Source organism: Gopherus evgoodei, chromosome 6 (assembly GCF_007399415.2).
Source record: "Gopherus evgoodei ecotype Sinaloan lineage chromosome 6, rGopEvg1_v1.p, whole genome shotgun sequence".
NCBI lineage: Eukaryota > Metazoa > Chordata > Testudines > Testudinidae > Gopherus > Gopherus evgoodei.
In genome coordinates this window covers 16116425-16131583 of record NC_044327.1, presented here as the reverse complement: position 1 = coordinate 16131583, position 15159 = coordinate 16116425, and the positions used below count along the sequence as shown (strand labels likewise).

General features: G+C 44.0%; 1 protein-coding gene across 1 annotated transcript in view; it reads right to left on the bottom strand.

Moving 5' to 3' along the window:
- SHOC1 (shortage in chiasmata 1) overlaps positions 1-15159 on the bottom strand; it is an 89083-nt gene that overhangs the window by 38640 nt on the left and 35284 nt on the right. The window contains exons 11-15 of the mRNA XM_030567840.1: positions 13067-13139; positions 11104-11170; positions 10299-10483; positions 9648-9759; positions 962-1073 (exon numbers count right to left, since the gene is read on the bottom strand). Of these exons, the coding sequence (XP_030423700.1) occupies positions 962-1073; positions 9648-9759; positions 10299-10483; positions 11104-11170; positions 13067-13139 (549 nt within the window). The remainder of the gene's footprint in view (positions 1-961; positions 1074-9647; positions 9760-10298; positions 10484-11103; positions 11171-13066; positions 13140-15159) is intronic.

Genomic DNA, 15159 nt, shown 5'->3' with positions numbered 1-15159 from the left:
ATAAAGCTCACTGGATTGGAAGCCAGGAAACCTAGATTCTTTCTATTCTGACTTTTATTCTGTGTGAACTTTGGCAAGTCATTTGACCTCACCATGTTTCAGTTTTCCCCTTTGTAAAATAGGGATATTTATGTAATGCACAGGTTTGTTCTTAGGCTTACTGAGAACTATAAAAATGCAAATTATTATTATTAATCTTTACCTTAATCAATCTATATGTATTACACTATGGACGCATTGGATTTATAAAGTACAACGTGGTTAAATGCTATGCTGTAGGAGGGTGTAGATGTGTTCTGTTTTCAATATTAATATGTGATTTTATACTCAATTTATCTTGCAATATCAGTTCTTCTAGCTGTAGAGTTTCAGTCGTACATTTATAGATGAATAAACATAAGGAATTTTAATAACAAAGTGCATACGATCATGTTCAGTTGTTCAAACCTTAGCGTAGACCAAATTCTTCTCTACATAAGTATGTATATCTTATTGACATGAAAGGAATTAACATGGATATCAATGAGAGGATATAGTCATTTATAACTTGAATTGTTCACAAGATATTTTCAATTATACAATCCCTTTTTCAAGTGTGGGGTCTTTAATAATAAATATTCTATATTATCAAAATCACTTCAGGGATTTTAGAACAGAACTGACAGCACGGATAATGCAGGTCAGCTTTGCAGGTATTCTGTTATCAAGCATAAATGTAGAAAGAAGATACAATACAAGATCAATCAGTAAATACCTCAATGACATAAAGAGAATTTTGGATTCATTCAACTCTGGGATAATTTCTGGGATGAGAAGCTATTAGGACTTGAAATGGTCATCCTAAAACGGGGGTTAAGAGGAACAACAAAAATGGCTAGACGGCTGGAGAGATTGGTTTACAAGGAAAGATTAAGAGATGTAACAGAGTGCAGAATTTGACCATGTTGGTCTAATTTTGTACCTCAATGATTATGGCAGTGCGTTCATCTATTGTTATCACAACATAGCGTTCTGTACCTCCGAAGAGCTGTAATGATTCACTGCAACTTCTCTCAACAAAAGTAATATCGTACCTGCAGAATTCACAAACTGTCAGTAAATTTCATTTAAGTGAAATGATGAAATCTTCCTAAAAGGAGAAGAATGTTGTTGTGACGTCCTTTTATATAATTCTTCAACTCCAATTATATGGATTTTTAATTTCTTGATCTCTTGTGAACCCCCAGCTATACTTCAATTAAGACATATGTTCAAAGCTCAAAAATCAATATAGTGAGACTTAAATATTTCAATATTTATTCTGTTAGGTTTAATTCCACATTCATTTAATATTACCTTGTTGTACTGCCACAGTCTGCACAGAAGGTTGCAGTTCCATGAAGCAACATTATGTAAAGCAGAGACTGATATTCATAAGTCAGCAAAACATTCTGATGTTGAAAATTGCAGTGTAGCAAAGTCAATCCTTTTAACTTCTTGTTGAGAAGCTATAGCTGTATTACGTTGCTTCTGACAACTAAAAAAGATTTTAGCAACATGCTACCCTGATTATTAGCCAATCCTTCCTCATTTAGGGCCATATCCCTCTTTATCACTGTGCAGCACAGAGAGACTGAAAGGAGTGAAATTCCTCTCTAATGGCCCTCAAATTGCCAGAGTAAGGGTCCAGATATTCTGTGTGTGACTGGTGACCTGCTGTGAAATTCCAGAATTCTTTGCTGATCCCTTTGATGGTTCCACAATTCCAAGGAAATTTAAGTAAAAAGCACTGACTGGGTCCCTGGCTACTCTGCCCACAGTTAGGCTGAGCACAAACCAGAGCTCAGGGCTAAGAAGAACTCATTAAGTAAATTATTAATTTTTTAAATACTGAAATTAAAAAAGATGGTTACTCACCTTTGTAACTGTTGTTCTTCAAGATGTGTTGCTCATATCCATTCCAATTAGGTGTGCACACACTGCATGCACGTTCGTCGGAAGACTTTTACCCTAGCAACACTCAGTGGGTCAGCTGGGTCGCCCCCTAGAGTGGCGCCGCCATGGTGGTGAATATATACCCCTGTCGACCCAACGGCCCTTCAGTTCCTTCTTGCCGGCTACTCCGACAGAGGGGAAGGAGGGCGGGTTTGGAATGGATATGAGCAACAACAGTTACAAAGGTGAGTAACCGTCTTTTCTTCTTCGAGTGCTTGCTCATATTGATTCCAATTAGGTGACTCCCAAGCCTTACCTAGGTGGTGGGGTCGGAGTGAGATGTCGCAGAATGTAGAACTGCTGATCCAAATGCCACGTCATCTCTGGACTGTTGAACCAATGCGTAATGTGACGCAAAGGTGTGGACCGAGGACCAGATAGGTGCACGACATATTTCCTGGATCGGTACATGAGCCAGGAAAATGGCAGATGAAGCCTGAGCCCTGGTAGAATGGGCAGTAAGGTGGCTCATCGGAACATGAGCCAAGTCATAGCAGGTGCGAATGCACGATGTCACCCAAGATGAAATCCTCTGGGAGGAGACAGGTAGGCCCTTCATCCAGTGTGCCACCGCGACGAAGAGTTGTGGTGTTTTATGGAAGGGCTTTGTTCGCTCGGTATAAAATGTGAGTGCCCTACGGATGCCTAGGGAGTGCAGTTGTTGCTCCCGGCGTGATGAGTGTGGCTTCGGGAAGAAGACTGGAAGGAAGATATCCTGGTTGATATGAAAGGCCGATACCACTTTAGGGAGGAAGGCCGGATGTGGTCGCAACTGTACCTTGTCCTTATGAAACACTGTATACGGGGGGTCCACCGTGAGAGCCCGAAGTTCAGAAACTTTTCTTGCCGATGTAATGGCTACGAGGGAGGCTGTCTTCCAGGACAGGTACAGGAGCGAGCAGGTTGCCAGAGGCTCGAAGGGAGCAGTCATAAGTTTGGCTAGAACTAGGTTGAGGTCCCAAGTTGGGGCGGGGCGGCGTACTTGTGGGTATAATCGCTGCAAGCCCTTGAGGAACCTCGAAACCATGGGATAAGAGAAGACCGAGCGGCCGCTGTCCCCTGGGTGGAAGGTAGAGATGGCCACCAAGTGCACCATCAATGAAGATACTGCTAGGCCATGCTGTTTGAGAGACCAGAGGTAGTCCAAGATGGTAGGGACCGGAACCTCAGTGGGAATAACATTACGTTGGTCACACCAGCAGAAGTGCTTCCACTTGGCCAGATATGTTAATCTAGTGGAAGGTTTCCTACTACCTACTTGTTGGACCGAGGCAGAGCAACGTAACTCGGACTGGCTTAACCACACAGTAACCATGCTGTGAGGTGAAGAGACTGCAGGTCTGGGTGGGGAAGTCTGCCGTGGTCCTGAGTTATCAGGTCCGGGCAAAGAGGTAGAGGGATTGGGCTGGCTATCGACAGGTCGAGCAACATGGTGTACCAGTGTTGACTCGGCCAGGCTGGAGCGATCATGATGAGGTGGGTTCTGTCTCTGCGGAGCTTGAGCAGGACCCTGTGAACCAGCGGGAACGGTTGGAAGGCGTAAAGCAGATGGCTCATCCACGGTATCAGAAATGCATCTGAGATCGAGCCCTGGGAGAGACCTTGGAAGGGGCAGAACGTCTGGCATGTCCTGTTCTCGCGGGAGGTGAAGAGGTCTATGCGGGGAAAGCCCCACTTCTGGAAAACAGAATGGATAACTTACGAAGGCCACTCGTGAGACAGGAAGGATCTGCTGAGTTGATCCGCCAGAGTGTTCCGAACCCCTGGGAGAAAAGACGCTACCAGGTCTATCGAGTGGGCTATGCAGAAGTCCCAGAGCTGAATAGCTTCCTGGCAAAGGGGGGAGGAATGTGCTCCTCCTGCTTGTTTATGTAAAACATGGCTGTTGTGTTGTCTGTGAACACTGAGACACAACGCCTTGTAACTGCCCTTGAAATGCCTGGCACGCAAGGCGGACTGCTCTCAGCACCCGCACATTGAGGTGCAAGGCCAGTTCCTGAGTTGACCAAAGGCCTTGAGTGCGGAGATGCTCAGAGTGGGCACCCCAGCCGAGAGATGACGCATCCGTTGTGAGGGTAATTGAAGACTGAGGCGGATAGAATGGCATCCCTGCACAGACCAGGGAGGGCGTCAACCACCAGTCCAGGGAGCTTAGGATGACTGAGGGGATCGTAAGGATCATGTCTATACTGTCTCTGCCCGGACAGTATATCGAGGAGAGCCAAGTTTGAAGGGGACGGAGACGTAGTCTGGAGTGTTTGGTCATGAACATGCTGGCAGCCATGTGACCCAAGAGGCCGAGACAAGTGCGAGCCGAAGTTGTCGGGAAGTTTTGTAGGCCTTGTATAATTGATACCATCGCCTGAAACCGATGCTGTGGTAAGCAGGCCCTGGCGAGGCTGGAGTCCAGAACAGCCCCAATGAATTCTATTCTTTGTGTGGGAACCAGGGTGGATTTCTCTATGTTGATCATCAGGCCTAGTCTCTCGAATAGGTTCTTCACGATGCCCACATGACGGGTGACTTGGGTCTCGGAGGCCCCTTGAATGAGCCAATCATCGAGATATGGGAAGACGTGTATCCGATGACGACAGAGGGAGGCGGCGACTACAGCCATGCATTTTGTGAATACCCGTGGGGCTGTAGAGAGGCCAAACGGAAGGACCTAAATTGGAAATGTTGATGGCTGACCACAAACCAGAAGTACCGTCTGTGCAGAGGGTAAATGGCAATGTGAAAATACACGTCTTTCATATCGAGGGTGACATACCAGTCTCCGGGATCCAAGGATGGGATGATGGTCCCCAGGGATACCATGCGGAACTTCAACTTTATCATGAACTTGTTGAGTCCTCGAAGGTCTAGGATAGGTCTGAGACCTCCCTTCGCCTTGGGGATTAGGAAATAGCGGGTATAGAACCCCTTGCCCCTCAAGTCCTTTGGTACCTTCTCTATAGCTCCCACGGCGAGGAGCATCCATACCTCTTGCAAGAGGAATTGCTCGTGACAGGGGTCCCTGAAAAGGGACGAGGATGGGGGGTAGGAGGGAGGGGGTGAAATAAACTGGAGGTGGTATCCGAATTTTACCGTGCGTAGGACCCAAAGATCTGAAGTTAGTTGGGCCCATGGCGGGAGGAAAAGGGAGAGGTGGCTGTAAAAAGGAGGGGAAGAATCCTGGGAAACAACCGGTACGCCGTCCTCGGGCGTGCCTTCAAAAATTTGGTTTGGGTCCCACAGGTGGTTTGGAGGGACCCTGATTCTGACCCCTTGAGGTTCCGACTGCCATCTGTGATTGCCTCGGCCGCGCCTTCTGCCAAAGTCCGACCCCCTGCACAAAGCAGGCCACAGAACCCTACCCATCCACTTCTATAATAAACCCTTAACCTATGCCTGAGTTATTGAAGTCTTCAAATTGTGGTTTGAAGACCTCAAGCTGCAGAGAATCCACCAACAAGTGACCCATGCCCCACGCTGCAGGGGAAGGCGAAAAACCTCCAGGGCCTCTGCCAATCTGCCCTGGAGGAAAATTCCCTCCCGACCCCAAATACGGCGATCAGCTAAACCCTGAGCACGTGGGCAAGACTCACCAGCCAGCACTCAGAAAAGAATTCTCTGCAGTAACTCAGATCCCATCCCATCCAACATCCCATCACCAACCACTGGGCATACCTATCTGGCGATAATCAAAGATCAATTGCCAAAATTAGGCTCTCCCATCATACCATCCCTTCCATAAACTTATAAAGCTTAATCTTAAAGCCAGATATGTCTTTTGCCCCCACTACTCCCTTTGGAAGGCTGTTCCAGAACTTCACTCCTCTAATGGTTAGAAACCTTCGTCTAATTTCAAGTCTAAACTTCCTAGTGTCCAGTTTATACCCATTCGTTCTTGTATCTACATTGGTACTAAGCTTAAATAATTCCTCTCCCTCCCTAATATTAATCCCTCTGATATATTTATAAAGAGCAAGCATATCCCCCCTCAGCCTTCTTTTGGCTAGACTAAACAAGCCAAGCTCTTTGAGTCTCCTTTCATATGACAGGTTTTCCATTCCTCGGATCATCCTAGTAGCCCGTCTCGGAACCTGTTCCAGTTTGAATTCATCCTTCTTAAACATGGGAGACCAGAACTGCACACAGTATTCCAGGTGGGGTCTCACCAGCGCCTTATATAACGGTACTAACACCTCCTTATCTTTGCTGGAAATGCTGGGAAGTCTCATGAGGTCCTGATGTGCCCTCAGGTCAATTGGAGGAGGGCCCGAAGAGGATGTCCCTGCCACCGCTTCATCTGGAGAGGAGGAAGAGGAAAGGCCAGGGACAAGAGGGTCCTGCGTGGGCTCCTGTTCTTGGGCGACGTCAGGCTCAGGTGGAACCTGAGGGTCTGTTGAGTGCATGGGAGCTTCCTCCGTACCTGCAGGAGGCAGGCGGCTGACAGTCGCCTCCGGCACCTGGTGTTCTGATGATATCAAGCGTGATGGCACTGGAGGCACACCTTGGGCTTGGTGATATGCCCAAGGTGTCCAGAATGACCACTAATGAGGTCCTTGTTCTTGGGCCTGGGTCTCCTGGAAGACTTGGCTGGGCACATCTGAGTCACGGTCCTGTGCATAGGAGGCACTGTCTGCGTGAGATGACACAGATGTGTATCGAGACGGCCACGGAGGAGCTGAAAAGCCCTGGGAAGGGTCTCCATCTCTAGACAATCTCTCTCTGTGTGGTACTGGAGAGTGGTATCGGGCACTATACCGGTACCGGGAATGAGATTGGGACCTGCGACCGGAGCGGTGCTGGGAGGTCAACCGGGATCTTGAAACTCGATATCTAGAGCGGCTGCAAGAGGCGCAGTGCCGGGAACAGTGCAGGGAGCTAGATCAGTGCCGAAAGTACCGGGCCGGTGAACGGGACGCTGAATGGTGCCGCAAGTGCAACTGGTACCGAGATAGAGAGCGGTGCTGGGACTGCGAGCGGCGTCGGGACCGGGATTGGCGACGGGACTGAGAGCGCGATCGTTATCGGTGCCTCTCGGCGGTGCCGACAGAGGATGGTCTCAGCAGGGCAGGCTTGCTGACCAATTGTATAACCTGCATCGACGGTGCCGGGGGTTGAGGCGGTGCAGACTCCGTCAGCGCGATCAGCTCCCTCCCCATGGAAAAGGTCTCCGGCGTGGAGGGAATAGTGAGCTCAACCACGGCATGAGCCGGGAAGCTTTCAGGCATCGGCCTCGACGGCCCTTGTGGGACTGGAATCGGCAGTGCCGAAGCTGGCTGTGCCGCAGCAGGTGTCGGTGCCGGGCGGTTCGACTTAGGTGGGTGCTCCGACTGTGGTGCAGGTGGCACGGAAGCAGCAGGAGTCTTATGTTTCTTAACCCGTGGGGAGAGGGAACGGTGCCGAGCAGACATCTGTGCCAGTGACTGTTAGTGCCGAGGGGCCTTAACAGTACCGGCGCGATCCAGTGCCGAAGAGACGCTTCTGCCTGATGCAGACTGTCCGGCGCTCGGTGCCGAGGGCGGAGGAGTAAGAGCGGCCTCCATCAGGAGCTGTTTGAGACGAAAGTCCCGCTCCTTCTTCGTCCTGGGCTTGAAGGCCTTACAGATCCGGCACTTATCCGAGAGATCGGATTCCCCAAGGCACTTAAGACAGGAGTCGTGGGGATCTTCCATTGGCATTGGCTTGTGGCAGGCCGAGCATGGTTTGAAGCCCGGTGAACTGAGCATGGGCCCCGGTACTGGGTGCGGGGAAGGGGCTAATCCCCTAACCTCTCTCAACTATAAACACTAACTATATTATAGAATGAGTAAAACTAACTGCAACTATAGAAATTATAACGATATACACAAGGATTAGTAAGAGAACTATGAGTAGCTAGAGAGATGGAGATCAGCTAAGCCACGCTCCACTGTTCCAACGACCGACAGGGGCAGTAAGAAGGAACTGAAGGGCCATTGGGTTGGCAGGGGTATATATCCGCCGCCATGGTGGCACCACTCTAGGGGGCGACCCAGCCGACCCACTGAGTGTTGCTAGGGTAAAAATCTTCCGACGAACGTGCATGCAGTGCACGCACACCTAACTGGAATCGATATGAGCAAGCACTCGAAGAAGAAATGTTGGTTTTGGACTGTTAAATTGTTATTAAGAACAAGCTGGAAACTGTTTTGCCATTCTTCTTCATTGTGCCTCACAGTTAGTATCAAACCTGGCAATGCTTTTCAGCAAGATGGCCACCACTAGCACTAGGTTTAAAAGGGCAAATTGTAATTAAACTCTTCACAGAAACATACTTCACAATTCTTTTCCATAATGAAGAGTGCTGTTTACCCTGTGAACTTTTGGATTGTTGGGGAAAACAAAATGGATATTGTTTCTGTTAAGGAGAATAACAACACACCTGCGCCATGCACTATTTTCAAACCTTCAGAATTTTGTTATTGTTAAAAAGGTGTTTAAAGAAATTGAAGGTGCTAGTATTCATTCAGGATTATGTAAATACCAAGTTGAGTCACAGGGTTTAAGAACATAAGAATATAAGAATGGCCATGATGGGTCAGACCAAAGGTCCATCTAGCCCAGTATCCTGTCCTCTGACAGTGGTCAATGCCAGAGGGAATGAACAGGCAGGTTATCATCAAGTGATCCTTTCCCTGTCACTCATTCCCAGCTTCTGGCAAACAGAGGCTAGGGATGACCATTGATAGCCATTGATGGACCTATCCTCCATGAATTTATCTAGTTCTTTTTTTTAGTTTAAAGTAGAAGGGATCACCAGATGACACAGTCTGATCTCCTGTTTATCACAGGCCACTAAACTAACCCCCTTCCTCCCCGTCCCAGTAATCACCCACCAAGACAACAACCAAAATTAGATCAAATTATAACAGCCCTAAGGAGACTAAACTCTTTGCATGGCACAGGGAGAGAAAACAAAGTTTGAACATCCAAAACAGTTTTTGACTTTGCTAACTTGTAAAATAGCATTAGAAAAATTGGTAGCATCAGAAAAATGGAACATTTTTGTCTTCTAATATTTAGGGTAGTCCTGATAATTAAAAAAAAAAAAAGCAAAATACTTTTATGAAAACTTTTTTTAAAAAAATTACTCCTGGGCAGCACCCAAGCATGACATATTTAAGCTCAAAGGTGACTTTCTGAGAAAGTTATAGGATCGAAATAAGGATTTGGAATAAAAGCACTATTTCTCTGTTAACAACTCAAATATTAATATCAGTAGGCCAAATTCTGCTCTGATTCATGGCCATGTAACACCAGTGACTTCAATAAGCCATGAATGTGATTGCCAAATTTGTCTTGTAGTCTTGACTATAATGTTAACACTGTAATTGCTAAGTGGAGAGATACCCTCATCAACCAACAAGGTGATAAGTGCATTGGAAAAACCTAAAATAAACAGAATTGATTAAATTCAAGGGCCTCATTTCAGAAAAATTCTAGGGGAAGAAAAATTGTGTCAGCATAAAGAACATTATATGTGATTATATTATATCCTGAAAAGTCAGTGGGGAGGGCCAAAGGGGAGCATATAGACCTATGAAAAATCAGGAGGCAAACACCAGTCTGGTGGAAGGGCAACTGCCCACATTGCCCCATAGCAAATGAGGCCCCTAATTAAACTGACAGATAGATGCATCAGTAATCAGCTCAATTTCACTTACTTGGATTCTAGAAGCTGAAGGATTTCCGGTGCATTAAGAAGTCCTTCAGATGTCAGAAACACATACGGAATCTGCACCTCCAGAAGGAAGCAGCCAAAATTTTCACCTGAAACTTTTTCAGATTTAAAGATAAAGAATATAACAGCTTCACAAAACAGGAAATATCAGAGGTGATAGTTTTAGGTATTCAAATGGATGTATCTTTTTGAAAATGTAGACTATATACATCTCCATTAACATATTTTTGTTGAATTTTCTTCTTGTGTGAGTAATTTCAGATTCTAGAAGGCCCTTCCTAATTCTGTGTTGTATTCCCCCAGCACTGAAGCAAGCCTCCTTCTGCCTGAAGACCACTGACTACAGCCTCTATCAATGCTGAACTACCAGGTAGTCAAAGAGGTTCTCTCAGGAGCTCAGTGCGATTCACTTCTAATCTTTGCCAGGATTGGGCTCAAGTTCAAAACTTCTTCCTATCTTACTCCTATTATATACATAATTCAAGAGATGATCTAGCGCAGTATGCTTAGCTTTAGCCATTATTATTATTCTCTCTTTCATGGGCATATACCTGTAAACATTTTAGAGAATACAAATCCCTTTTTCAGGTGCAAGACCAACTTTTCATTTGAATTCTAGGAGGCATTTACTTACCCACTTCAAGTGTTTCTGGAAGAGTGGTTTTAAAAGTTATGTAAGTAATATTCAAATTTTTGCAGAGCTCGTCCCAGCAGGAGTTCTCTGTGTAATCATACTCCACCACTAATGAGAAAAGAGTCCATGGAAAGTCAGCTCCAATGTGCTGATTATGTACAATAACACAGGAACATCTACTCAGACTGAAAGAGAAATATCCAGAAAATTATCTTTTAGCGTGATTACTCCCAGTACAAAATAAAAACTTGTAAACTTGTATTCACTTGAATAGAAAGTGTCAGTTGTTTAAAGGATAATTTAAAAACTGGTTTTATCCTTTCTGTATTAGAAATGTTTTATTATTTTTATTAAATACTTCACCACCTCAAGTAATCTGCATTAAGTCTTCATATTTCCTGCTATCACCTTTCATTTCAGGCATGAGATAACAAGTTAGGAGAGTCTCTACAACCTCATCTGGAAAGGGTTGGGGGGTCTTGTAAATTAGCTTTTCATGTTGCATCATCAGTACTATGACATTGCCCATTTATATCTCCTTTTTTCCCTGGGGATTCTTCACATCAGTGATTGCAGTAGGACTACTTACACTTAGAGTTACTACTTAACTACTATACTTAATTGTTGATTTGGATCAGTCCAGAATGTTCATCACCTTTCAGAATGAAGCACATAGGCCCAAATCATGAAATACTTACCCAAGCCTTCGACAAAACTCACTTTGAAATTAACAGGAGTTTCTCTGACGTTAATTTTGAATAAAGATTGTAAGGTTTGGGCCACAAAAATTATGAATTATACTCACCTGCTTATGACATTGTGTTCTAACAGAACTCCTCTTTTCTCAGGATTCAAAACCATGGCTTTTAAACCTGTTTAAAAACAATTAAACATCAAGAGACTGGACCAGATCTTCTGCAGGTATAAATTGACATATAGTGATAAACAGCAAACATGGGCTGAATCAGGAAATTATAACCTCAGGGGTGCTGCCCTGGAAGACAGTTCTGTACCTGAGGCAGTCATCAGTAATCTCGCATTTCACTAGGCTGACAAGCTGTTACCCTGCCCATACTGAAAACCTTGTACATTTAGGACCAGGATGGGGTAAATTCTGGAGTCCTGTTGGTAAGTCAAGAGCAGTCATGTTACTTAGCTAAGTAATATTTCTAATTAACTTAAAATGAGTGAGGAACAACTAGTGGGAAAGCAGTGGGTTTTTTTCCCCTGGCATTTTAAAATTTTATATATGACAGAAAATATAACAGAAAGAGATGTAGTTAACAGGTTGCAGAGAATGGAGAACATAATATAAATGTCCTCAGAAGGCTGATGAGAAAATCAGATTGATCTATGTTTCTAAGCCATTTAATAAATAGATATAAAAGAGAGAATATTTATTATCATTATTTATAGTGTTGCAAATACACCCACCATTTATAAAACACTTTAGACACAGGGTCCCTGGTCCTAAAAAGTATGCAATCTAATTTTAATACAAAACACAAAAGAATAATTCAACACAAGGTGGCGCAGATATGCTGTTGGTGAGGCGATGAACCAAGAAAGACATCAAATGAAAAACAGGGATTTAAGGATGGATTTGAAGGAAGAGAGGGGTGTGCGTGACATGCTGTTCTGATCATAAAAAGTATCAAAAATGAAGGCCTGGAGACAGGAGTGGCAGGAGATAATGGAAGCAAAAAGGGGACTTTATACAGAAGTATGGAAAGAGGGGCACTATAAGATGAGATGCTCGGATAATTTGGAAATCTGTGTGTACAAACGTGAATTCTGGCTGATAGTATGAAGTGTTATGAAAATGAAAGTGCTATGAAAACTGCATTTCTGTAGGTATCTTTACCAAGTAGCAAACTCCAGTTTGAAGGTACAGCCTTTTGCTTTCTCCATAGTCTGTTTGCTTCCATGTTGGGCTGAAATTCTAAAGGTTGGGGGCAAAAGATTAACAAAGGAGAGTTGTTGATGTTACATGGAATAGGAATAATATCAAAATGGAATAGCTCTAATAAGAGACTGGCTTCCTACCAGATGAACTGGTTTAGCAGGGGAGAGGTTGCCTGAGAATGAATTTACCTGTAACAAGTTTGTGATCACCTGTTGATGTTGGGATGGTATAGGTCATCTGATAAAAGGGCTAACAGCTGTAAAAAGGGAGGTACTGATCTGTCTGGATTTTTAGCCATTTTTTTCCAGCTCAAGAGGAGAAAGAAGCAGCTCAGCAAGTAAGGGCCTGAATGAGGCAGGAGCGCCTACCTGATTTCTGAGTCCATCTGGTCACCCAAGGGATGGGTGAGCTAGTAAAGGGTATTGTGTGAGACTCTGGGCAAAGTGTCTGTGTGTGTTACCTCAGGCCTCCTGAGAGAGTTAAACGGTAAACCGGAAGGCTACATTTTGGGGTGGGATTCTAGAAGAGGGTGTGTTTCAGTTGGACTCAGCACTGAGCGTGGGGACTAGGCAGCTGGATAGCGGGTTCCACTTCTCAGGAGAAGATGGTAGACAAAGGGTCTGTGCCCTGGAATAAGCCTAGGGACCCCAAAGATTGGGGCAGTGGATGCACTCTATTCAGGCTCTGGGAGGCTTAAAAGACAGCTGGGTCCTTTCACAGCAATCTAGTGAGTGACCTTGAGGGAGAACTTGAGTGGGATCTGTGACAGATGCACAGAAAGATATAAGCAAGCGGAGTGGAGCACAGGCTTGATATTACCTTTCTCATCTTCTAAAGATTTACACAAAAGAGCAACATTTACCTTCTACTGCACTAAGAGTTTTAGTGATGGCAGCTTTTTCATGATCAGAGTCCATTCTTGTTATGATTAGTACCTGACGTAAGACAAGTAAAATAAATTAACATTTTAATTTTTTTCTGTCTATACAACTTTTCCTGGAACAATACATGAAATATAGTATTCATTTTTTGCTGTCTGCTGAATCTATGTTTCCTAAAGAATAATTGTGTGCTTACTACTAAAAGATGATATTAGAAGAGCGTTACTATGAAAGGAGATGCAATATCAGGAATAAAGATATTCTAGAAAAAAATCTCACAGCTGAGTATTAACACACAGAAAGAAAATAAACTATTTAAAGGCAATGGGCTTAAACTGCAGCAAGGGAGATTTAGGTTGGACATTAGGAAAAAGTTCCTAACTGTCAGGGTAGTTAAACACTGGAATAGATTGCCTAGGGAAGTTGTGGAATCTCCATCGCTGGAGATATTTAAGAGTAGGTTAGATAAATGTCTATCAGGGATGGTCTAGACAGTATTTGGTCCTGCCATGAGGGCAGGGGACTGGACTCGATGACCTCTCGAGGTCCCTTCCAGTCCTAGAGTCTATGAGTCTATAATATTTAAACTGCTGTCACAGAACTGAATTCCTACTGCAGCATCAGATAGACCATCATGGGGAGGAGATTTTCAGGCCAATCCCATACTCCATTCAAAGGTAAAACTCACATTAAAGATATTTGGAGTTTTGCTTGTGCTACAACAATGTGCTTGGAGGGGGCTTTTAGGGGCTCCTGGTCGCTCCTTGTTAAAATTATGGGATCACCAAACTGAAAAGCTTTTTGAAAAGATTTCCATGACCATAATGGAACTCACTAAATAATTTATGTGTGAAGCTCATTAAACCCTGCTGATAACCAAAGTCTTTTACTTTCAAATGGATCAGATTGCACCCAAGGGTAGGTATTTTTAAAAGATTCTCCCATGGGAAGAGATATTCAACCTTGTCTCCCAACCCAAATGAAACAAAATGAACCATGTGCTATACGTACGATCAATATGCTCAGAATAATTTTCAGGAATAAACTAAAAAGACTTGACAAGTACACAACCAGAGGAAACATACATTCAGCTCTACACAGGATTATCCTAGTAGATTAATGGCATTAATCTACTAGGCACTGTCTGGGTACACTTTATGGACCTGATATTTTAGAGGTCATCAACTGCTTCTATTTTTGTGGGCCCAATTCTGTAGCCAAAATTAAATGTGAGAGCAAGTGGTAGTATTTACATGTCCAACTTCATGATTTATGGGTCCAGTGAGGTAGTTGCATGTGTAAATGTTATCACTGTGCTAAATGCTGTCATAGCAGAAATATCAGAGGGGTAGCCATGTTAGTCTGGCTCTGTAAAAGTGGCAAAGAGTTCTGTGGCACCTTATAGACTAACAAACGTATTGGAGCATGAGTTTTCATGGGTGAATACCCATTTCTTCACCCACAAAAGCTCATGCTCCAATACGTTTGTTAGTCTATAAGGTGCCACAGAACTCTTTGCCGCTATAGCAGAAATAGTTTCTGAAAATTTGTCCCTTTGGCTAAAATTTAAAAAAATGGATGTTTAAAGTTAGGTGCTTAAAATAGTGACCTGGTTTCCAAACTCTACACAGCTTCCACTGATTGTAAAGGGAGCACCTAGAGGTTCAATACCATTGTCGCGGGTTACTTAAATCTGTATTTAGAAGACTAAATAAATGGCCTAATTCTCAAAAGCTGAGCACCCAATAATTCCCATTAAGATCAAGGGGCCTTACTCCGGGCACACATTTAAAAAAATGTTCATCTGTTTTCTTTCTAGTTTTCCAATGTTGTCTCACTCATTACTACATCAAGTGCTGACCTACATGTTGTACTAATATACTGCTGTTCCTGTGTAATCGTGGATGCAAATGATGATGGAATAAGAATGGTAAAGTTCGTAAGGTTTTTTTCTATGCGGTCCATCATGTTCCATTTGTAACTTTTTGCTTGTAAAGGAAATTTCCCATTATATCTTGCATCAATAGCAATTCACTAATATGATATAAAAGTATAACCGGATTATCACTCTTCA